Source organism: Harpia harpyja, chromosome 14 (assembly GCF_026419915.1).
Source record: "Harpia harpyja isolate bHarHar1 chromosome 14, bHarHar1 primary haplotype, whole genome shotgun sequence".
In the NCBI taxonomy this organism is placed as follows: Eukaryota; Metazoa; Chordata; class Aves; order Accipitriformes; family Accipitridae; genus Harpia; species Harpia harpyja.
In genome coordinates, this window is record NC_068953.1 from 29,018,474 (window position 1) to 29,043,022 (window position 24,549).

The 24,549-nt window shown below is 40.7% G+C and overlaps 2 protein-coding genes across 6 annotated transcripts in view; one reads left to right on the forward strand and one right to left on the reverse strand.

Moving 5' to 3' along the window:
* SCG3 (secretogranin III) overlaps nt 1–7,643 on the forward strand; it is a 29,468-nt gene extending 21,825 nt beyond the window's left edge. For all 4 annotated transcript variants that reach the window (XM_052807840.1, XM_052807839.1, XM_052807838.1 and 1 more), the window contains one exon: nt 4,258–7,643. In XM_052807840.1, coding sequence (XP_052663800.1) covers nt 4,258–4,376 — 119 coding nt within the window. In that variant the 3' untranslated portion in view covers nt 4,377–7,643. The remainder of the gene's footprint in view (nt 1–4,257) is intronic.
* A 2,913-nt stretch (nt 7,644–10,556) lies between these two features.
* LYSMD2 (LysM domain containing 2) lies at nt 10,557–24,281 on the reverse strand. 2 transcript variants are annotated; one of them, XM_052808196.1, is made up of 3 exons: nt 23,926–24,252; nt 18,263–18,600; nt 10,557–11,351 (listed from the first exon to the last, which is right to left on the reverse strand). In XM_052808196.1, the coding sequence occupies exons 1-3, from the start codon at nt 24,121–24,123 to the stop codon at nt 11,300–11,302; spliced, it is 588 nt and encodes a 195-aa protein (XP_052664156.1). In that variant the 5' UTR covers nt 24,124–24,252; the 3' UTR covers nt 10,557–11,299. The 2 variants fall into 2 exon arrangements, with proteins under 2 accessions (XP_052664156.1, XP_052664157.1); XM_052808197.1 differs by lacking the exon at nt 18,263–18,600 and having other exon boundaries at nt 23,926–24,281.
* Between the last annotated feature and the right edge of the window lie 268 nt (nt 24,282–24,549).

Genomic DNA, 24,549 nt, shown 5'->3' on the forward strand with positions numbered 1-24,549 from the left:
GTATGAAGTAAAAAGCCTTGACATTGGGGTGGGCACCATATACATTACAAAGCAAGTAATTTAAATTGTGTTGTATAACTTAGCATTATGTTATAAATTCAATAATAGTAATGTGAAACTGTGCTTGTTAAGATTATAGTTATAATTAGTGGTGTTAGTGTTAAATAATACAGGTCGTGTAAAAGTTAAATCAATGAATGAAAATAGTAAACTAAGGCAAATTCATGTAAACTGGCCTGAACAGCCATTGGCTGCAAAACACACGGTGACTAACCAGGTGGAAGTTAGTCATGTGCTATCCAGATAGTCGTGGTGGTCTGCCTGTCACCAGGTAACAGTACATCGGTTTGGTCTGGTGCTTCATTTCTTAGTTCAACATATCTTTTAATTTTGATTTTATACGTGAGGTAAATGTGTTTTAAATGTCTGGATGTGTCTAGAAAAGCTCAGTGCATCTGGCTAGCACTGCGCATGCCAGCACAAACAGCAATGAGTTTTGTTTCATAACCATAAATAGTTAAGGTACAAACTTATGTCACTAGCACTGTAATATATTGGATTATAGCCCAAATCAACTCTAATGACTTGTAGCTCTCACACGCAAAGCTGTGTAGAAGGGGAACAGTGACTGAAGCAGCTGCACAGGGTATGGTCACCAGCTGCCCCACCATTTGACTCTTCCTCGGAGGCAGGGCTGTATGAGAGTTGGAGGGAGGGAGCTAACAGCAGCAGGATTTCTAGCTTATTTTTCACAGATCTTTATTTATCTGTATCATTTTTGCCCTCAAGATCTTACATAAAACCAGCCTCCTATCCCTTCTCTCTGTCATTGCTGGGTCTTCTGCCATCACCCACTCTGTAAGTGAAGGTTCCTAGCCAAGGGATCTATCCCTGGGGTATGACTGGCGCCTGGTGAGAAGGATCCTTCTTGTACCAGCCGAGCAGAGGGGAGATCTGAGATGAGATTAGCCGTGGGTAATCTAGCCACCCTCTCTGTGAGCTGAAGTGCATATGAATTACATTTCAGAGATGAGTGCATGCCTACAGCCCAACACATCCCTTTTCGTATACAGAAACTCCATAATAGGAAGGGCTTTTAAAAAAATTTTTCCATCTCTCAAATCATTTCCACACAATGGCAGTGATGGCAATTAGCAGCAGGCATACATATTTGCTCAAGAGTTTTCCTGCCAATTCTAATAAATGTTTCTGTTTGTCAGTGTACTCATTATAGTAATTAGATCTCAGTCATGTGCAATTATTTCTCTGTATCACACATACTGACTGGGCAGCCCCTCACTCCTTTTCATAGTAACCTTTCCCCTGCACTGCTGCAGTCTGAAAACGGCTGTGACTGCAGATCAATAGCATTTTATCTGCCGTGAATGCATCAAGTTGTACACTTTCTGTGTAGGTGGATTTTCCTTTGCCCTAAAACATCTTTATTGTCCTCTGACAATGAAAATGGGCCTTGAAGTGAGTGTAAGTTACGACAAAATTAGAATAGTGTTCTTACTCTTCTGATACATTATCTTTATTGTGCCTTTCCATACTTTTTATTTTTGTAAAATGCTAATTGAGTTCTCCTGGGATGATGTTAAAGGAAGTGCAGTCGGGGTAAGCTTATCTAACCATGAATGCATTGTGCTGTGTTTCTTCAGTACAAGATCAGGTGGTACTGATGTGCTCATCAATCATTTCTCCACTTCCAGCTAGCACCTGGGAGCTAGCGGAAAAGTGATTCACAAAGTAATTTGTATATTAAAATGGCCAGTCTTTTCCACCCCTACTCATGGATTGTTTTACTCACTGAATATACTTGAAGAGGTTTAGGTTTTCTTCAGGCAAATGTTTGTAGATGCTTAACTTTGTATGAATTTCAATAGAAATTATTATTCATTCAATCACTAATGATCCTGGAAATGTTCCCAGTTTAAAAATATCAATTGCCTATTAAGGAGGCAAGTAAACTTGAGTGGGCTGGATGATTTAAAGAGAAACGTGTCAAAAGCCCAGATTTTGGCCTGACTGGCTTTTCTGTCCAAAGTTTGTTTTGCATATATACAATCTATAGGCTCTGTGGGCCTGTCCTTAGTATCTCCCAGACCCGGCTTGATATTTGAAACCAATGCTCTTTAAGACCAGCTCCTCTCCTGTGTAAATTAACATCGCTCCCACCGGTAATTGGCTGCTGGGTATTCTATTGTATTTAGTCTCCAAAGAACATAACTGTCAGTCATTTAACTAATACATGCAAATAGCGTGTTCTGATTTTTCACAAAATACTTAGGTAGCTTATAGTTTCATAACACTAACAGTAGCCATTTAGGAATGAAAGTAGATTCTATAATGAATTGCAGTGACAAATGGCTTGATTTGAATATGCAAATAAGACCTCACTTCATTTACTGTAGCAGTTTCATAGCTCAATGTAATGCTGCAGCTGTTGTGGTGAATATAAACCAAAGCTGATTTTTATAATTACTTGTCCAAATTAATAGGTTGTAAATAAGTATTAGAAATTAACAGTTATCAATTTCTATTTAAAAAATCAAATTAAATTGCCATGAGATATACAAATTAGCCAGAATTGGATAATATCTAAATGGTTGTAATCTCATACAGAATGTTTAGTAATTAAACCTTCACATCTCCACGTAATGATCTTAGAGTTGTAAGTACTATTCTAGAAGAAAAATAAGTTCAGGAATTTTAATGTGAATAATGTGGATGTTATATTAATTTAGTATTTGTTCTTCCATTCATTTCCATTCCATGGTATATTTCACTGGACACTCTCATTCTGTCAACATGAATGAAATCTCACAACCTTATTATTAAATTGCTAGGTACTATTTGTGCCTATTACTCAGATAGGGTGGAAAGACAAACAGGTTACATTGCCTTAAGTAATGCCGGTAACGGACCAGACGTGAAATCTTGGCCTCAGTACAGCAAATGGCAAAATTCCTATTAACTCAGATATGGAGAGGACACCTCTGCAGGATTGGGGAGTTCTGAATATCAATTTTCTGTATTACTCACTTGAAATTGCCTTATACTGTTATAAAAATGATCGCAAGCATTAATTTGCTTCTTAATGTCTTTCTATTTCTATCCAATTTTGGTCACTCAACCATAAAAAGACAGAAAGTCATTATTATCTGTTTTGTTAAGAATGTAATTTGAAAGAAGGTCCTTCCACTTATTGCTGTATGATGATATACATTGGACTACATTACAAAATCAGTATTAATGTATTCTGAAGGTTCTGACTGTGGAATAAGTAATTCATACTGAAAAATTCAGGATGTATGTTTTTGTGAAAGATACTAATTCATTTAACTTAGTATGAACCCTTAAGACGTCGATGTTTTCCAGACTACTAACATGTCATCTAACAAGTTAAGCTTTACATTCTATGCAGTAAATTATGTAACTGAAACTTATATTGTGTTTATGTGTGAATATACTGGATCTGTTGCCAGAGTTCCGACGACACAATAGGTTACCTTTTTATGTTACTTGAAAGATTGCTCTGCAGTAGAATTCTTTTCATGGAAAATAGTGATGTTTTCCAGCATAGGAGAAGTCTGTTTAATGCATATGGTGTGAATCATGCTGCATAGATGCCACCATGTATCAGAAAATGAGAAAGGGTCTTTCAGCACCGTATTGCAGATTGACATACAAAGTTTGTCAAAGACTCCTTTGACACTGACACTGTCATAAAGACTAGTCACTGCAGTATTTTTCATGTCAGGATATTAAGTTCTGTATCAAGGTAAATAATTGTATTATTTTGATTTATTTCCAGGAAGTTGCTTGCTTGAATTTTCACTACAGGTGTTTGTAGTAAGTGGAAATTTTACTGGGATTTCAATAGGAAAGAGTCAATTTAATACTTTCTTTTGAATCCATTACAGTTGTGAAAATAATAGGGTTTTAACAACAGCTTTTGCCATGCAGACTAGAACATCAAATCTCTGGACCAGAAAATATTCTTACTTAAGCATTTGTTAGCAGTCAATCAAGAGCAAGAGATGATTATTCCTCTTGAATACTAAAAGCACCGTGATACATGAAAAGACTTTGTGCAGGTGTTGTTTTTTTTAAATTGTTTTCACAAGCTGCACTTATAGTGAATTCGTGTTGGATAAACTGCATTTGTTGGATAAACTTTGCAATGACATTGTTTCTTAGGTGAAGCAGTATAATGGCAATGACTCATCGTGCAAATGAATTCTTATTTTTCAGACTATGATCTTTCAAAGCTGAGAGATTTCATTGATCAGCAAGCTGATGCTTATGTGGACAAGGGCATCCTGGACAAGGAAGAGGCTGACGTAATTAAACGCATATATGGCAGCCTGTAAAAAGCTAGTGGCTGCCAAAAATGTAGAAAACTAGTATAGCTTCCCCCACTCCCGGCTCAGTGACTTATGATCTGTTAATTTGAGGATATCATTAGAAATGCTCTGTTTACATTGTACTGACAACTTTCTAGACAGAAATGAAGAGCTCTAGTGCTCCGTACACTGACTGCATACTGTATTTTCCTACACTCACAAATCAATCCTAAACGCCAAATTCTGACACTGAATTTGTATTTGATAGGATAAATATTTATGTAATGTTCTCTTTGATTTATTATTTGTGTTTGGTACTTTTGTAGATAAACCAATCGTTTCTGATGGAAAGTTCTTTTAATGCTACATCTTTTTGCTCTCACTCCACTAGCTTTCTATAGATGCAACTATGTAAAGGGCATTATTAGAAAATAGTTCACAGTTCTCTAAATAAAATATTTGAAAATAAGTTACCTATTAAAGTTTTCATTAATCTTAATATGATTTTATATCCAGAAATCTTGTTTTTAAATCCTAATACCTTTTTTTTCTTGACCCTTTTTTATTTCTTCATGTAGTATTCTATAACTTGGACTATAGTGTCCTTAGCTAACTGATAAATCTTTGACACTGCAACTGCCTTTCGTATTACAGAGCTGTATTCTCCTCATTGTTGCTTCATTCAGCATGTATAAACATTCTCTTTGGTGCACTATTTGATGATTGTGCATGCATAAGTAGTTGAATTCCTGATGTGAGTAGCCTGATAACAAGTGTAAATAGCCATTACTTTCTTTAAAGAAAAAAAAAAAAAAGGAAAGCAATTCAAGTCATTTTGCATGGGAAGGGGAGTTTGCAGCTAGAGATGTTTTTAGGAACATGGGTCCTGCTTTTCAGAAAGACTTAAAGAACCTATCATATCTCAGCATCTCTGAATATCAAGGCTGTGGTGTGTTTACTGACTTCTGATCTGTGTTGAGCAGTATTATTTTGGAAAACTATTTTCTAGGCATATATACGCTGTCATTCGCCAAGAATTTGGTACCTCCTAAAGAATGAAAAAGGAAAACAAAAATGTCACCCTCATTCTTCTTCCTCAAATCAGAGAGTTTTTGAAGAATGGTTTATGAGATCTTTTATATTTAAGTGAGTGGATAATTTTATGTATGAAGAACTCATGAAGCAAGATCAAAGCTAAAGTTTTTAGAAAACTAAATTTTAAACTGAGTCCCAGAAGACGTAAGTCCTTAGACTTATCCCTTGCAGCAGTCATTTGCCTAAATGAACTCCAGGAAAGCCCTGTTCTCTTTATTTACAAGTTCTTCATTGATAATTGAGGTTATCCCTGCTCTGAATTTTTTAAAAAACTCATGATACTTCTGAGATTGATACAGTCAAAAAATGTTAGCTGATGCAGAGGTCAGTATCTGCCTACCAATGAAGGGAGATGCTGACTGACAGCACTGCCTGCACAGCACAAAATTCTGTAAATGTTAAATGGGCAGATCGTTTCCTTCCTCATTTTCTCAGCACAGTTGGAGAGAGGAGATTTAAGCAATGTTTCTTAGCCAACTGAAGTAAGCTGTGGAATCCCTGCAAAACATAAATTACCAACTGAACATTAGCAACAGAACATTATTGGTAACAAATATTAAATGAATGTGATAGCAATGAAGTGTAACAGCATATCAATTTGAAAACTGATGGTACATAAGCCAATGAATGCTTTCTAGCATACAAAAAGTATGTCACTGCCTGCGTATACACTTCCTGATACGGATCATTGAATTGCAGTATCAGTCACTAATGGTGGTATTTATTTTAAGATAAAAATTGTATCCAGAAATGTAGTCAATGTAACTTTCCTGGTTGAAAAATAGTCCCTTAGAAATACTGCAGAAAATAATTAGGGAAAAAGAATTCCTGTTATTTTGAATCAGTGTATTTGTTCTCATCTAAACCCTCTATTATTATTATTATTATTATTATTATTATTATTATTATCATCATCATCATCATCATCATCATCATCATCATCTAATGTTCCCAAAGAACAGAATTTATTCTTGTCCCTATAGATCTCAGGTTTTTTTCTGCAACAGCTTGTGACTTACTTTCTTATGTGACTATGACACTGGAAAAGTGGACTTTTGGATTTATGAAAGAAATCAGAAGAAAGATAACTAACCGTAGACCTTTATAGTTGGGGAAGTGGTAGTGATCTGCACTTAAAAAACAAAAAGGACAAACTTTCCTTCCCCAATGGCTACTTTTAAAAAAAAAAGCAAGCTTTCTTCTCCTGTCAATATAATGAGTAGTATAATAATATTTTTATTTTCATTGGAAGTTAGGTTCTTACTTTCACCTCTCAGGATTCTATGCAGGAGTCTGGTACTAATGGAAAGATGTCATCAACTAGCGACCTGTGATTACGAACAGTTTGTGTCCACAAAAAGGCTAGTACAATATTTTTTTATCCTCTCAGTTTTCCAAATTTTCTAACTTCAACAAAGCATAGATGACATAATTTAGAAAAAAAAGTCCAAACAATGGGTATGACCTGATTCTAGTTCAGAGTATGCATGTTCTTGGACTTGTTCTGTGCTTACTCTGCTGCTGTGCATCACTTGGGGTACATACATAGACCAATTAGACCAACCTGATGACTAGCTGAGAACAGAGCAAGCACTCTGACGGATAGATGAGCAATCTCAGCTACGTTCTTCAAACGCAATTCACTTCCCATCCTGCCCAAGCCCATTAAACTTGTTATTTGAATGCTTCAAATACTGGTTTCATTGCTGGTACATCAAATGAACGTCTATCGGTAAATCACACCTTTCAGAACTAGACAGTAAAAACAGCCAGCCTGATGAATCACCCTGCCTTTCTAAAAGGCTATGACTTACGCTAAATAAAATCAAACCAAGTGACGTGAGTTTCAGCCTGCACTACAGATCAGTCCTTATTTTGAAGGGAACACTTGGAGCACATTAGCACTGGACATCTGCTGCTTGAGTGTTTAGTACATAATTAGTAAATCATATTCTATCAGTGCTTTCCTTTTTCCTGCGAGAAAGGTATTTTCAACACCTGCACATCTCTGGTTCTAAACTGACAAAAATCAGTTTCTATGATGTTGTTTGTATCTCTGCTGGATCCTTCAGAAATCCTTCACTCCCTAAATTATCACTGAAAATGTAACAAGTACAACATATATGGTATCACCTTTTGAGCTTTTCTATTAGACTACTGTTTCTGATACTGTACTTTATTAAACACTTTACTACAAGCTACAGTAGTACAAGGCTGCTTTTGTGCATTGAAGAGAATGCATCCTTTCTATCCACTGCCCAGTTTCTGAGGACGTCCTGCACCACAGAGCAATAGGAGTTCATCGCGACATCTGCGGGAAGGGGGATGCCCCGCTCTGAGAATGTTAGATGCAACTGCAGCACTTGATGGCTGAGTTAACGGGACTTACAGGGGTTTAGTAGCCTCCAGCCACATTACAAATGAGTCCCAAATGAAAACTTTTTATCAGATATGTCCCACATTTAATTTAAAAAGATCCTAGTCCAAGCCTGCCCAGATTTTGACTCTTCAAGCTTTGACTGAAGAAATATGTAAAAACAAAACTACAAACGTGCAGGTTTCCCACCACAGAATAGGTGCAACACACGTAATTTTATCTGCGCTGTGTGCTTCACTTCTGCCTGAAATTGCCCCATTCCAGCCCTAAACCACACCTTGTAGGACTGGTATAAATACATCAACAAAGAATAGTTACAAGCATAGGAAGAATAAAGGCAGAGTGAGAAGCAAAATACACAGGATAATGTATAACCAATATATAAAAAGTACAAGGAAAACTGTCATTTTCTTGAGTAATAATATGACAATGTGGCCTAAGATATTAAACCACTAGTTATTTCAGAGTCTTAAGAACCCTTTTTTCACCGAGTAGGAAGACTCCATCTTGAATGACTCTGAACGTATTACAGATGCCCTATTTCCAGGCGCCACTTCCCCTCAGCTGCGCCGTCTTCCCCGGGGCCGAGCGGACACGGGGGACATCGGGCGCCCGCCGGGAGGCGTGTGTGGGACCAGCCGCCCCGCACGGGGGGTGCGGCCGCGGCGCGGGGGCCAACGAAGGGGTGCGAGAAGCTTGCAGAGGCACAGGAAAGCAATTTCTAGAAGTATTTTACCCTTACATAAAAAACGGGCGTTCGGTACCTGTATTCGCTCTAGGGGTTATGAAGCACCGCATCTATCTACCTGAAAACTGGGAACAGGCATTAATTAAATGCAACGAAATCTAACTTTTCACCCACGCCGCAGCAGGTTGCCAGGACAAAGAGGACCCTGTTTAATTAGCGCTCAGGCAAAAGCCAGGTTGCCTGCAGCTGCCGACCCGCTGAGGAGACCCAGCCAGCCCCGGGGGCTCTGTCGGGGCCCAGCTGTGCCCGGGGGCTCATGAGGCCCCCCAGCCTGCTGGGAGGCCCTGCGGCCATAAAGAGCTGCTTCCCCTCGGGACAGGGGGAGAATGGCTGCTGCGTGTTTTGGTAAATACAAGTGCTAAAGAAGGTGGAGTGGAAGCAAAAGCTAAGGGCCTTTCTGGCCTGGTGCTGAGCAGTGTGCCTTCGGGGAGCTGTGAAGAGCGTCTCCATGGCCCGTGAGGAGCGGAGACCTGCTCTGGAGCCGTGGCCAGCAAGGTAGGGCCTCTTGCAGGCAGCCTTGGTTGCAGTTAATGGCGGCCCTGAAATCCTCCCCGGGGGAAGATGCTCGTGTGGAACAGATGGGTTACGTGTCTCTGCTGGGTTATGCTAATGGTTTTGCAACGGATGCCGTGTTGAGTGCTGGCGTGGTGGGGTCTGCAGAGATGCTGTGGGTCAATCAGGGTCCTGCTGGCGTGAGCTGTGGGACTGAATTCTTCATCTGTGGGAAAGGGCGTGCAGCGGTGGGTCGCTGCCCAACCACGTCTCCAGGCTGGCACAGCTGCTTCTTCCCTCGTGCTTCTGTATGGCCTTCTCAGTCAGGAAAAGTAGATGTAAGCGGTGTCACTGATCTTCTGTTGCTTGTCCTGAAGGTCCTCCCGCCCGCGAGCACAGCAGCACTCTTGGGAAGGGTGGAGTGAAATGTGGCTCTGTCAGGAGCTTGGTCAGCCTCGTGCAACTGCCAAGAGGTGTGCTTGCTGTGCAAGGAAAGCTGTGCTTCTGACCTGCTCAGCAAAGCACCCTGATCCTGCATGTGCTGGATAGGTGAGGGTATTACAATAGTAGCTCTTGGGTTGAAAAGGCTTAAATTTTTCTGTAGGATTATAAAATACACCTGGGCTTGAAGCTAGGGTCTCCTTCGGAAAAGTAGTTTATTCTGGCTCCAGTAATGTCCTACTGAAATTAACTGACAACAAGGAAATTATTATCCTATAAGGAATAGATACAAATCCCAATTCAAGAAAGATACAAGATCTAAAACTAATTCACCACTCTCTTCAAGAAAAACCAATGCTTTCTTTTATTAACTCTAAGCTTTCCTGTTCTTGTTAATTTGTGTGCCACTGCAGACCTCCTCTTTAGGACCAGAGCTAGAGATGATTTGAATAAGCCTGCCATGTCTGAGTTCCTGCAAGCTCTAGGGAAATGCCAATTCCTGTCTAGCTTTGAACTTTTACTTCTTGTTTTAGTAAATTAATGTAACTTTCTATATTGCTCCCATCGTAACATACTGCAGAAAGTTTTTGCTTTGAGGGAGCAATAAACTATATAAATGAGCTGATATATAGGAAACACGTGTCACAGTGGGCATCCGGCAATTCTTTACTGACAAAAGTTTTGTGAAGCTTATTGAATACTTGAGGAAAAATTGTAGGATGCTTAACAAGAACTTGCTAATACGTTAACTTCAGGGCAAAGAGTGAATGCAGTCTGCACTCTGCCTTCCTGAGCTTCAGGTAGGGTCCACTTGCAGACTTGAATACTGGCATCTCTTCTCAGAACAGCAAAGGCTTACCAGTGTGGCTCTTATTAATCTTAATACAGTTTTCTTGACTGCACAACTAGAGCAAATAGTTCTTACAGGTCTCATTTAGGAGGGTGAGCTATATGGTAAAGGTAAAGGACATTATTTGCCCTGAAATTAGTATCTAATAGCTCACGTAACTAGACAAACCATTCTTCACAAAAAACAGACTAGAACCAAGCTGACTTCATTATGAACAGACACACTGGTATTTTTGTATTTATTAAATTAAAACCACACAAAATATATAACTGTACACAAGAACACACATCTGATATTCCAATGTCGTATCTCACAAAGAAAAATCTCTTGCTGTAACTCTTCCCTTTTATTAGCAGAAATCCAATTTGCAAACAGTTGTTTAACCGTAAAGGCTTTAACTCATCAAAACAAGTCGAATTCCCCTTTCTGGGAATATATCATAATCACACATAGACACACACAGAGTTCAGAGGCAAATTCTGCAGCTCTGAAGTAGACAAAACTTCCACAGCAAACTTGCCTGTGCTTGCAGAATAAGTAAATTTCTATTGTTTTCATAGTTTGTCATTTACAAGCAAACTTAATATTTTTAAATACTTAAAACAAATTTCACTTTAACAAGTATTTACAAAATCTTTACTAAAGATCAACATCCTGCATAAAGGTGACCTCAAGGATATATTGTTGCTACCATGCTACAGTTTGCACAGAAGGGGTATAAAGGCCATTGCTAGTTTTGGAAGGCTTAAACCCTTTGTTGATATAGCATAAGGACATTAACCTATGGAAGGCAGAAGAGGTCATAATTTCAGTGCAATTACCCATTCGTGACTTGTTTTAAGTACATCAAGATGATGAGTCCAAAAGACTTGGGTTTTGAATTATTGACCGTTTAGTTCTTTAAGAACTGATTTCATGGAAAGTTTTCAGGCCATCACATCTGTCTTCTACTGGTGATACGAAGAAGTTGCATAGGGACCTTCCTCATTCTCCTCCTCTCTAAAAAGAAAATGATCATAATCATCAGACCAGGAACATACCATGTCTCAACAGTAACTGTAATGCAAATGCAGATAACAATTTTCCTAATGGATCAAAACAGACAAGACTGGCATTGCCTAACAGGAATACTACTTGCAGTATACTACTGTTCATTACACATCTCTAGAGTTGTCGTTGTTTCGAGAACAGTATGCTGAAAACAAGTAAAGCCATGTAAGTTCAACATCAGAATGCATTTAGAGTTTAATGAACTCTTCTTGACACTACAGTGCCAGATCAATAAGAAGTACTGCAAACGATAAACAAGTGGAGGGCATGCTGGAGTTCCAGTACTGTTGCTGTCAATTTTTTTTTTTTTTTTTAAAAAGCAACCTTAGTTGTAGGTTTGTTTCAGCCTTTTGAATGGCAGGGGGTGCAGATGGACCAACTGAGGCAAGAACAGGAGCAGTCCATCATAGCTGTAGCTGCATCTGTCTTGATGCTGCAAGGATATTCCTTGAGTGGGCTCCTTGATGTATACTTCCTGTGCATCAATCAATATTGAGACTGATCACTTGGATTTTCTTACAAGAAAATAGTTGCCCACAAGTGCTATTGTTAATGCAATGACTGGATAAACCAAAGTAGTGTTGCTATTAAAAAATCCTCAGAAAAAAATCAGTCTGCCTACTGTTTACTTGACAACATTGCCTTTAAAAAAAAAAAAAGTGGTTATGTAAACCTATTGCAGTGCAGCATCCAGTACTAATTCAAGCATGAATTCTCCAAAGATCATTGTTTTCTACTACTGTAGCTTCAAAATTATGTTCCTGAGAGCCTATTCTTAAAGCTGCTGCCAATTTTACTGTTTTGGTGAGAGCAGAAAGACTTAACAGTTGCTACACTGTGAGCTGCAAAGCATTTCCAGTTAGTTTTAATACTGCATGTGCCTCCACACAAAGGTACAGTTATTCAAATAGTCTAATAATGGTCTAAGTTAAAAACCATATATTTCAATAGTATTCCAAACCCCAATCATGCAGGCTTTTCCCTACTTGCTTCTAAACATGATTATTTATCTACAATTTAAATTTCACATAACCCCCCAAAATAGAATCAGAGGAAAGAACCCTACAAACTAACCAAGCAGCTCAGTAACTTGCACTCACTTTCCCAGCCCTTCTCTGTTCTTGTGTAGTCCAGCAAAATTATCTTCTTAAACCAAAGACACAATATTGGTTTTTGCCTTGAAACAATCTTGTCAAAAAAAAATGAAACCTCAAAAAAACAGGTTTTGGATGAAACTGGTAGTTATTGCAGGGATGTGTGGTTACAGTAGTACAGAAAACCAATTTTAGCTTTTCTTACAAATACTACATCTATTTACATTAGTGATGCTACAGACCCAGTACCAAGCATGATTCTTAAGATACAGATGATCTGTGTGTATTTAAGTAGTATCTTTCCTTATATCATCAATTCTGCATTGCAAAACTGCCATGGAATACTATAATTTGCAGAGGCTGTTCATAACACGTGGCATGACAGTAAAGTACAGAAGCAAACAACTCATGTTTAGTTGAATAAGCACTAAAGCACTTTTGATCTATAAATTGTTTCAAGACAATACATTTTAAAACTTTTTTCAGAATTGAAACCTATCAACACACCAAGCTTGTAAGATCGAACTGCAGGACTGTAAAATTCAACCATAACTACTTGGCTGAAGCCAAGTATTTCAAAAAGTATATTCTGAAGCTCTGATATATGCCCTTCTGGGTCAAGAGGTTTCTAGCCACATATGCCCAGAACATAGTTGCAAATAGTGATCTCCTGCCAGTTTGTGAGGATGAAGGAGAAATTCTGTATTTTCGGAGTTTAGACTGTCAAGTAGGGGAGAAGCTTACTTTCTATGCTGTACACTGAATATTACTTCGTATTTCTTAGTTTTGTTTTGTTTCCCCTTTCAGGAGAATAAAATGTGGCAGAGTTACGGCAAAAAGACCTTCCCTCTAATCAGAGGCTGTCAGAATCGGCCTTTCAGTCCTTCTTCTTGAAAGCCTTAATATAGGAATAACATCCATCATGACACGGCAACAGCCAAACACTGGACTCAAATTAGCTGCAGTTGATTATGGTGGATAGTAGGGGTGAATATGGAGAATGGAAGAGTTGAAATAGTGATGTCATATTAGCAGGTCTTCAAACCTCAAAGTTACAAAATGGCTAGTCTAAGCTGTTCGTCTCCACTTCCCTTGTGAAATATGCGCTTGGACTATGGACTTTTACTTGGCAATTGTCAGTAGAGGGCAGAAGACTGGCACTTGAGTCACAGCCAGATTTCAGGGGTTTCTGTATGTGGCAGGGATTTAAGAACCATGTAGTAGGTCATTATGCTTGAACCTAAGCAAAGCAGCGACTGGCTGTAATGTGCAAAACAAATTTCTGACCAAGGCTCAGGCATGCAGTAATTGGCAGTAAGGGTTGGCAAGAACAGCTTCTAACCTTCTGTCCCGGGCTGCAGTACTAGGCTATGGGATGAGGTCTACGACATATTATTCCAAACCAAGGTAATGGCCAGGAAATATTACTAACATAGATCTTCAGAACTGTACATAGCAAGTACAAGTCTGTTCCGATGGCTTAAAAAGGAGCCAAGCTCTACATGAAACGAAATTACATAGTAGTAGCTCTGGCCCATGGCCCACAAGCAACAACACGGCAGCGTGTGTATGTTTAATGACCAAACAATTTTCTTCACTTTCAAGATGCTTAAAATAGCAAAGTGGTAAGTCACTGCAACATTCTCCTTCAGGCAAAGGGAAAAGAACAGCACAGCATTACAGTGCTTCTTAGTGTTGTCTCCTCCTGTTTGCTGTTGCCACTTTGCCCAGCAGGTTACAGGAGCTGAAAGACATCTACTGCAAGCTGTTGTATGCATCAGGCCACAATAAAAAAATGCTAATAACTACTTCTGTAAGACCACGTGCACCTGAGTGTGAACAGGTAAACTTGAATCCAATGCTTGGATGCTTCTAGAATCCACAATTAAACAAGGCAGCAATCTGAGTTCCTGAGTTAATAGCTTTTGGAAGTTTGAAAACAAGATTCTTCACAGGCAGCCTCCTTTGTTGAGGTATGTTTTCTTAGCTGATAGCCAATGATGGTGAACAATTATTGGGCAAACTAACTCAATTTGAAGCATTTGAAACTGATAAGAACACCTTACTCGTTCCTAGGTTCAGGTCAAGGCAAGTGAGCAGATGACAATATATGGTTCTGTTCCAGCGCTGCACACCAGATAATTATATTGGCTCGTATAAGCAGTAGTGATTAGAGTGGCTCTATTTGGTTATAAGGTTTTCAAAATGAGTCACTAAAACACAAATGCAGAAGGATGTGACTTGTCCCACAAGCACAGTATACAGCTCTAGTGTTCTAGCCTACCACAGTACCACCCTAAAATATTAAGGACTCTGTAAAGACCTTGCATTAGACCTCTGGTGGTGTTCAACTATCTGATACAAAAAGCATCACTGAATTTCAGTTTCGGCATCCTGGAACATGCATAACAACGCTTCGGGCAAGATGAAGCACTACCGCATTTTCTCAAACTATTACAAGTTGCTTTTCTTCCATGTGTGGATAAAACTCATAATGGGTATTCTTTCCTAATGGGTATTCTTTCCTAATATGCAAATACGTGAGTTAGTGACATATGCTACAAACTACTATATCAATACTTTCACATTTCTTTTGGCTTATAGAAATATTGCTCAAAACAAAAACAGGTCTTACTCCCTTAAGCTGCTCACCTAAAGCTGCATCTTGAGTAAATATGCCTGATTGGGGGATTCATTAACCAATGATTTCTTGCTCAGTGAAACTCTCTAGTAAAAGTAGTATTACATACAGATCTAGCCATATGCTTACATAAACTCTAACAGTGAAAAGCAGCTGGCACAAACTGAGTGGATCACATTCCATAATCTTTAATGCTCATCTACTCGCATGGCTATTAAAGTTTAATATCTAGTCTAAATCTGCACCTATGTCCTCCTCAGTTTTTCTACCTAACAGCAAGAGGCTTTTGCTGGGAAGAAAGTGACCTTAGAGATAATATACTTTATTCCTTTCGGAGCACTTAAAGGGGTGACTTCAAGAGTTATGATTAAACAATGTAATCCACCTTAAGCTGTCTTTGTAGCACCAGGCAGTTTCTGACCACAAAACTGCCTGTAGACTTTGATCAGAATCAGTGCATGTATGTGCATGCATTCTTGGCAACTTTAAGGGAGACCAAACTAAAAAGCAATTTAGGAGATGTTGTGATTCTCTCCATCTGTCAAATCAGGCTCACGGGTATGATGAGAAGTTATGACTCTTCAAGTTCCAGAATTGATAATCTGCTTCTGCTTGCGGTTTTCTTAGTGCCAACGTCCCTTTTGGTGGTAGTAGACGTAACTCTAGGTGTTCCTTTCTTACCCTCAAACAGGCACTTAAGTATGCTGCAGTGTTGGTGCATGTCCCATTCTAAACAGGGCTTGACAAGGCAATCTGAATACAGAAGGCCAGAGTAGCTGGAAACAGCACTCTTAATTTCATAAATGGCTTTCACTCTAAGAATTGGAAGTTTGTGTATTCATGAGGCTGGTTGACCATCATGATGGCTGTCCAATTTTCAAGGCCTCCTGCTCCAAGCAAGGGACAAAAAGGTATACACAGGAGGGATAACAGGTGCCTCCTGGGGAGCTTCTGGAGCAGAGTAAGGAATGTTGCCACCTTCCAGTGTGGGCCCAGAAATAGTAGCTGAAAAGTATCTCCAGGGCTTTTGGCAATAGTCTCCCTCTACTCCTGCTCTGTGCATGGAGTAAAGATTCACTTTGGTCCTTTGGCACTTCTGTCAGACTGTAAAGGGGTGAACGCAGTTGGAGAAGATAAAGCAAGGATGGCTTTTTGTGAGCCATGACTGAAAGCTGGGGCAGGACGGGAAGGTGATGTTATGAAGACTTTATCAGACATACAGGAAGCTTTGCTCTTCAGAAGCTTTGGATAACATCCTGCTCAGCAGATAGCCTGCAGCTCTGTACTTCATGCTTCCTGTAGCATCATGACCAATAAAAATCTGTGCTCTATGCATAATTAACAAAATTACCTGCTAAATCTGAATAGGAGGTGGGAAAGTAACTCATCCTCCTGCATCCACTATTCCTTGGAAGGAAATTTGGTACCAGGCCCTCATTTCACAAGTTGTTACTTAGCAATGTAGGAAATGGATATTAGTGGTAGCAGTATACTATTTGTGCGGTGTCACTGTATTGGCTCTGTTCATGGCGCAGCAAGGTCTAAGTGAATTTCATTCTGTAAATTAACATGCTATTTTGTTGAAAGGATGTTAAAATAATTGTCTTCCTCTGGCAGGGACTGTGGTTTCCTGTCACCCAGCTTAACTGCTGGGTCAACACCTACTCTAAGCTGTGTTAGATACATAGATCTAATGATCTGTGAGTCAGCAGCGGCACATTTTGATAGATACTCTACATTGTTTCAAATATAACAATACAAGTGAATGAGTTTGAACAGAGAAGGATCTGAGTTCCAGCTGCTATTTTTCCTCTTTCATGTAATGAATTCAAAAGAAAATAATTGACAAGTGTGTTAACAAGATGTGAAAGCATTCCAGCCTTCCCTGAGACTGTAACTCTAAACCAATGTCCTTCTGGCAATGGAGAGTTCCATGTGGAGTGCAACAGGTAATGAATGACCTTAAGCTGTCTTACAGGGTCTCTCTCCAAATGAGGCTTGTCCAACTGCTAAATGCAAGATACTGCTCCCCCTCAAATTTTTGTCTATTGAATAAAGTTTTTAAGTTGCTGAAATAATCCCTTAACTTCTTAAAGAAATAGCGGGACTCTATGCTCAATAGATTTGGCCCTGAAAGGTTAGTTTCTTCGTAACATGAAAAGTATGTTGCTTGCACTCAAAATCAGAGTATGTTAAGTGAGCCAGGATGATGGAAGGAGTTTTGCATTAAACAAATTTGCAAAAGCAAAGTACACATCTGCAGGCATAACCTCTCTCCAGCCCTCTGGTGAGAGAAGCAATACCAGTCCCCTGCAGTCATACCTTTTATTGTCATGAGAAAGGCCACCTCAGCATCATCCACTGAGGCAATTTCTGCAGAGAATAAACAGGCCAGACAACCAGCCCGAGAGACTGCTTGTGAACAAGCTGAGGAAGCTTGTCCCAAGGGCATGCGAAAACAAACACTACTGAAGTCCATTCTCACTCTAAGTCTTTCTGTACTCTCCATGGGATGCCTACATATGTGAAGGGATAATCACTGTGGCAGAGAGGTCAAAAGGTACTGCTATTTCTACGAGCAAAGTGTGTGGGAGCTCCCGGCTGTAGAAGAAATACTGAAGAAAAGACAGAAGTCTATATAGGTGGATCCACAAAGGGAGGGACTGCACAGGGAAAGGAGATAGAATAGCTTAACTGAAACTGCTGAGAATATTTACCCAATTATGAGGCAATCTGGGACAGAAGAAAAATGTAATTGTGCCTTGCTGTACACAATCAGCTTCCACATAGGCCTTGGCTTAGTACTCTACTGAAAATTATGGGTTTGCTTAAATAATTGCCCACTTACACAGCAAGACATCTTGGAGAATACTGGCCTTCTAGCTTTCATGGAATATTATTGCTATTCTATAAACAATGTATTGTGAGGCAGCCTTATAACTGTCATATCAAGGCATCTGCTAATAGTATGCTCTGAATGTATCTGATGCATGATAATAGCAGACTTGCTGTTAACAAATTAAAACTACAGATGCTGTCTGAGATACCCCACAAAGAGGATTCATCTTAGAGTAGAAAGCCTTCAGGATGAGATTAAGATGCTTAATACTAAAAGCGGCATTTACCTGACATTGTCATCTTTCAGTTTTCTGGCTGCTTGTTTGGATAACTTAATCTGCAAGTCCAATCTCTGTAGGAAATCTCTGGCAGATAGTTCTTCTGGTGCAGCAGGCTGATTGTCAGGCTCTTGAGGACTGGGAGAAGAACTACTTTCTTCCTGAACTGTCACTAGTCCTTCATCACAAGAAGGGGAGCTGTCAACAGTTTCATTCTCAGGAGACTCCAGTGAATTAAGTCCATTGAACAGTAATGGTTTCTCTGATATAACAGGAATATTCAGGGTTTTTCTCAGAAATATACAGTCATTAGTGAACAGTTTATTTGCCCTCTTTATTTGTTCCATCTGAAAAAGATAGGAAAAATGTAAGTTATTAAGTTTTGGCAAAGTATAAAGTACTAACTTTCTGCAACAGTACAGTAACCTTTAGTTACATTAAATCTATGCTTTCTTTGTAGCAGCAATGACTTCAGGAAAGGTTTTGTGCTTGTTTTTTGGTTTTTTTTTTGCAAAGTGATTTCAGAGTGTATGTTCTGTCTTAGCCTTGTTAACTCAACACCCTAGCTTTTTCCTTTTATGTAGACTTGACTCCAAAATATTGGACTTTCTAAAGTCTTGCACTACCTAAAGATGCTTTTTTTTTTTTTTAACAGTCTTCCAATCTCTACACAGGCTCACATGAATAACTTGCCAAAGAATAAAAATTCTATTGCAGAAATGCTGTTGATTGGTTTTATGTTAGAGTAAGGCTCAGAACTGCTAGCAGCTGCTGTAGGTGAACTCTCTGGTAAAAAGCATGCATAATACAAACAAGGGGTGACAAAGTTACCTTGAGCATTCTAGGACATACTCATTATGAACAGTGAGTACCACAAGTCTTGGAAGAGCGCTATATGCCTCACCCATAGCATTTTCGCCCCTAGCTGATGTAACAAATTCAGACTTCAAATGAAGTCCTGATTTTCATTGAGAAGTCAGGCAGTGAAAAGAATGGGGGACTCTTAAACGCTTTGTAATGCAGCTGCATTGACTAGTGGCTGCATTTGTCCAGTAAACTGAATCTACAGCATGATCAACAGCAACCTCATGTATGTAATAATGCATGGTAACAGCCACCACATAACTGTTGAATACTTTTAGTGCAACTTTCACCCAAAGTACTTCTTACAACCTACTTCTCAGTACAGACAATCTTATGACAGAAGCAAGAAGACAACCCCATTTTTCTCAGCTTACTAATGCATAAAGCTCTACTTGTTCTGTACTTAACCTGAGGAGCTATTCTAAATTCCATTGCTTTACAGGTGAAGAAAAGCTCCCAGTAAATGTTTATACTATCTCCCTACTAAGAATGTTAAGTTCTCACTCATCAGAATTTCCCTTCCAAGTCAATAACAGATAAACTAGCTTCCTATTTCTCAATTGCAAGCTTTAAAAACAGCACGGAAATCAGTATCCGTGATTATGTGACTTTAAGCTTTAGTTATAACCTAAACTCATGATTTCATTAGAAAGAGTCTTAAGTGAAAGAAAAATGACCATACTGGTCCCCTGGTGATTGCAATAACCAGAAATCCCTAATCACTACAGTACTGCAATGATAAATGCACTCTAAATAAAACCTGCTTGAAAACAAGCATAAAGAGAACTTAAAATACCTCTTGTCTGCATTAGAAGTGTTACTCGTTTTTATTAAACTAAATGGAGCTAAACTGAGTAAGCATAAAGACTGTAAGTCTTGTAATAATAGGAGTCTTACTGCTAGTATATTCGCCCAGAAAAAGCTGAGCACTCTAAGCACTAGCCACTCACTACTTCAAAGTCTGAAGTATCTTCAGCACTCAGATGATGAAAAAATTGCTCTACCATCTTATGCCTGTCAGTCTTAAACTCTTTACACTTTGCTCTGACACTACTTGGAGTCCTTCCCAATTGCAAACGAAAGACCATTGTTAACAGATAACTGGGTTAACATGCCTGTGCATTTCTTACACTGAACATACTAGCAGGGGAAGCTGACTAAAACCAAGGGAAAACAGTAGAGATATTAGTCTGTCTTCTCTGTGCAGGTGTGAGACTGTGTGGCCATTTGCAGAACTGGAATAAACTCCTGCATGCAATGTAGACCTGTACTGTTTGGTAAAAGTATCTGCTGTAGTGCCATTATAGACCTGGTGTCATATATGGATGCATTTGCTTGGGTCCTGGAAGCCTGATGAAATCTTTCTCTGTAAAAATAAATTGGAGATTCTCTCTAGAAAGGCTAGGTGTCTGGAAAAGTGAGAGTAGTGAAAATGGTGCAGTAAAGCTCAGAAGTAAGTTATTTCTAGCCATTAAATACACAAAAGTGGTATTCTCCACTTAAAGACAACCCCAACCTGTTGCTGCAGATGGCTAAGATGATGGAATTATTAGATTTAATAATCACTTTCAAAAGCTGAATAACTAATATCCAGTGTCAGATAGTGAGCTACTACTTCAAGTAAGAGAAGCTCATTACTCTTCCAGTTCCTGAAGCCTGGAAACTACTTTTAGTTAGCCTTACACAGTATACAGTGTATCTTTAAGTTCTATCCCAAGCTGAGTAACATCTGAAGGGCATACAGGAAGCTTCACCTGACTTAGTAATGAGACCTGTAACAGCCATGAGATGCTAGTTTAAATGTCAATTGTCAAAATGTCTAAAAGTTGTCTGATGGCTATCAAAAAAATGTTTAAAATGCTAGCTGGAGCCTTTCTCTTAAAATACAATATAAAAGCTGACAACTGAGATCTCTGCGACAGGGGAGTCGGAAGGTGATGTTTCAATAGCTGATAAATAATGCACTGTACTGCTGTTCTCTATGCTACTTCACTGTAACTCTACCTCTGGTTATTTCTTCCTAAAATATCTTTTTAAATACCATCTTGTGGCATTTGGAAGACTGTGCACCTCTGCACTGAGTAACAATCAAATGGGAAATACTTGGTTCAAAAATGAACATCCCTCAGCCTTGAGCAGGTTACTTGATATGTGTAATATATACTGCTCCTTCTACAACTCAGTATGACTCCATACACTCATAGGTGTATAGAGAGCAGGACTTAACGCTAGTTTTCTTAGTGCTAGGAAAACTGGACTAATTTCTGTTAGCTACAGACCTATAATAGTGAAAGCATGTGCTTAAGCCTTTGCTCTTAATACTTTAACTGAAGCTGCACCAATGCATAAACTGGTGCTGAACTCATCCATCAAAACTGCTTCTACTGACAATGAAACATAGTCCTCTTCCTTCTCCCCTCAAAAGGGACACCTTTGTGTGATGGAAAACAGCACTCCAACTGAACCATAAATATGATACTAAACATTAATTCCCAGTGTTAATTTACCCAACAGTGTTCAAAGGAAGATCTAATGATCGCAAGCCATACAAGATTAATAGACAGTACCTGGTGGAGAGGGGTGAAGGGCAGAGTATGAGGCCAAACAAAGCACACTGATCTCTCTCTCTTCCCCCCCCCAACATTTTTTTCCATCTTAAACTGCCTAGGCTATGTCATGCCAAGGCAGGCACTGGACAGGATGTCTCTTGCTGCAAAGTAACTCCCAGTGAGGAAAACCACAGGGGGAAACTTCTAAAAACAGTAATACTGGATGCAATGGCAGCCAAAGATAATTCTGATGTTCCCATTACAGCAACTCTCACTTCTAGCCAAATATACAGGATGCAGGAAGCAAATGTAATGACTGTTCTGAGGAAGTCAGTCCTTGTCATTGTGTGAACACACAAGATTCTTCATTTTGCTAAAAGCAAACATGTTTGCATATGTTCCTACCCTAGGCTGGAACCTATTAAAGCAGAAACACCGTGGCTGATTTCAGCTAACTTGGCATTGCTCTTCGAGACATTTCAAGTCAGTTTAACCTTTCTCAGCTGAAGTCTATAATGATGCAGCTCTGGTTTCTTAAGCAGAATACTGGCAACATTGAATCAAACAACAAATGAGATGTTTAAAAAAACCCAGCATTTATACTTTAAATGCATCATTAGCACAGCAAAAGCTTATTAAACTCATACTATGAACAAACTTTATGGTTCATAAGTTCAAACTATTTTTTCAGACTGTATAGCTTTGATGCACAACTTCAGCTGAAAGGGAGTTGTAAAGTGTTTAGAAATGCCTCTTTTCTAGAAAACTACTATTTTGGTAATCCGTGTATATTTTTCACTTACTGCAGTGAGCAAATACATTTCTGAATGAAGAGCAACATAGCTAGATCATTCAGGCCAGAGACTTTATCCATTATGGAAAGCACTTCCAAAAAAAAAAAAAATCACACAAATCCAATGAGCAGCTTGGGTCACTTTGCTTTGCCCCCATAGTGAGTACAACTTTGTTTTAATGTGGACCAATGTAAATCCAAAACGCCATTAATCACATTGCCAAAAAGATTTGGTCAAAAGTGGCTTGCTTAATCTTTCTTAAGGGAAGAGAAATAGACTTTTAACCCTTTTCACAACAAAGGCTGAATGCTGTTGAAGTTGCTGGAGGGCTTTAGTAGATCTTTCAGAACCAGAGAAGGAGAGGAAACCCATTCCAGCCAGAAACTATTAATTTGGGACTGCATTGTACCTCTTCTGGAAGGAGCCCAACTCTGGAAGGTGCTCTTTGCAGCTGATGTTAAAGTGACATTGACTGTGTACTAATACCATGCTGTTAGCTATGCTCATCAGCTGCTTGGCCCCAAGCAATTTTGCATGCTTGGACTACTGAAGCTGCATATAGGTATGTCAGTTGGTAGCTTGCTGGGCCCCAAATGACCTGGAATGAAGGTAGGGCAGGTGAGCTCTGCTCTGTGGGGAATGGTAGCGTGTTAGGGCCTGCTGGTAGACCCTGCTGGACTCTGCATGTCTTAGGCTGGCATAAGCCCTTCAACATCTTCCACAGAAGTAAACTTTCTTCTCTACAGGAAGAGAGCAGAAAAGCAGCAACACTTTCAAATCAGTTGCAAATCGCCTCTAGACTGGTAGGTAGATGAGAATGGAACAATTTTTAGCCCTGAAGCTACCAGAAGAAATTCTTTCTTCTTGTCACGGCCTGTGCGACCACCTCAAAATAATGATTCTTTTCAAGATAAGTTTAATTACATTGGTTTTGTTTAACCTGAAATGAGCGTAGCGGTGAATTGTCATGTGAGCACAGGTTTACTCGGTGGGAGTAAGTGCATCTCCCTCCCCCGAGGCCACCGGCCAGTCCCACCGACCCGGCGCTTGTCACTTTCAAGCCTGTGCTGCAAAAGGCCAGAGTGCGAGCTTCAGCCATTTACCACCCGGGCTGGGCGCTGACCCCCCCCCGGGCAGGTCCTAAGATTCGGCTGCCAGCATTCTAAATACCAACACTAAACCTAGCGCCGTATCCACGGCAGGAACGGAGTCTTCTGCCCGCGATGGGTACGAAATGCTCTACGGGACAACCTCACGCGGTGATCTCTCGGCTCTCGTCCGCTCCCAGCGCCTCTTCCCCTTTCGCTGCGTTACTTTCCGGGCCGAGCAACCGCACGCCGCTGTTACGGGAGCCAACCGCCGCTACCGGCCCTGCGGCCCCCGCGGCCGAGTCCCTCCCCGGCTCGTCCCGCCGCCCTTCTGGTTCGCCCGGGCCGGCGGGCCGCCCCGGCGGCGCTCGCCTTACCGTGACGCCGTACTTGAGGGCGATGCCCTGCAGCGTGTCCCCGGCGCTGAGCCGGTGCTCCACGTAGCGCTCGGCCAGCGGCGCCGCCACGCTCGCCGTGCTGCCGTACGAGCGGGCCTTGGTGCGGGCCAGCCGCTGCGACAGCTCGGCCTCCGACTCCGGCCCGCCCGGCGGCTCCTCCCGCAGCGACTCGGCCATGCTCCCGCCGCGCCTCAGCGACCGCGGCTCGGCGCCGGCTCCGCCGTCGCCCCCCGGGGCATGGCGCGCCGCCCCCGCCCCCTCAGGCACCGCCCGCCCGCCGGCGGCGGCGGCGGCGACGGCAACAGCGGAGGCTCCGGCTCGGCTGGCGGCAGGCCCGCCGCGCCTGCGCCGGCAGCGGGAGAGGCCGCAGGCGCGGGGGCAGCGCGCATGCCCAATGGCGGCCTGACGCCGCGGCTGCGCAGTCGCGGGCCGGAAGCGGCGCCCGCAGGCCCGAGCGGCAGTTTCGTGCCTTCCGCTCGTATGCCAGCTGACAAAGAATCCGCGTTTTCCTGGGAAAAAAATTACCGAGCGAAGGGGTGCTCTTGTTCCACGCGCCTCGCTCTGTGGCGTGGCCTCCCCGTGGGCCGTGGGCCTCTGCCCCGT

Excerpts from the sequence above, each read along its gene's own strand:
- LYSMD2 (XM_052808196.1), bottom strand. The coding sequence starts at position 24,123 with ATGGCCGAGTCGCTGCGGGAGGAGCCGCCGGGCGGGCCGGAGTCGGAG. Across the intron at positions 18,601-23,925 it reads CCCTCAAGTACGGCGTCACG|ATGGAACAAATAAAGAGGGC; the intron begins GTAAGGCGAGCG and ends TATCTTTTTCAG. Across the intron at positions 11,352-18,262 it reads CTGAAAGATGACAATGTCAG|AGAGGAGGAGAATGAGGAAG; the intron begins GTAAATGCCGCT and ends TTTTCTTTTTAG.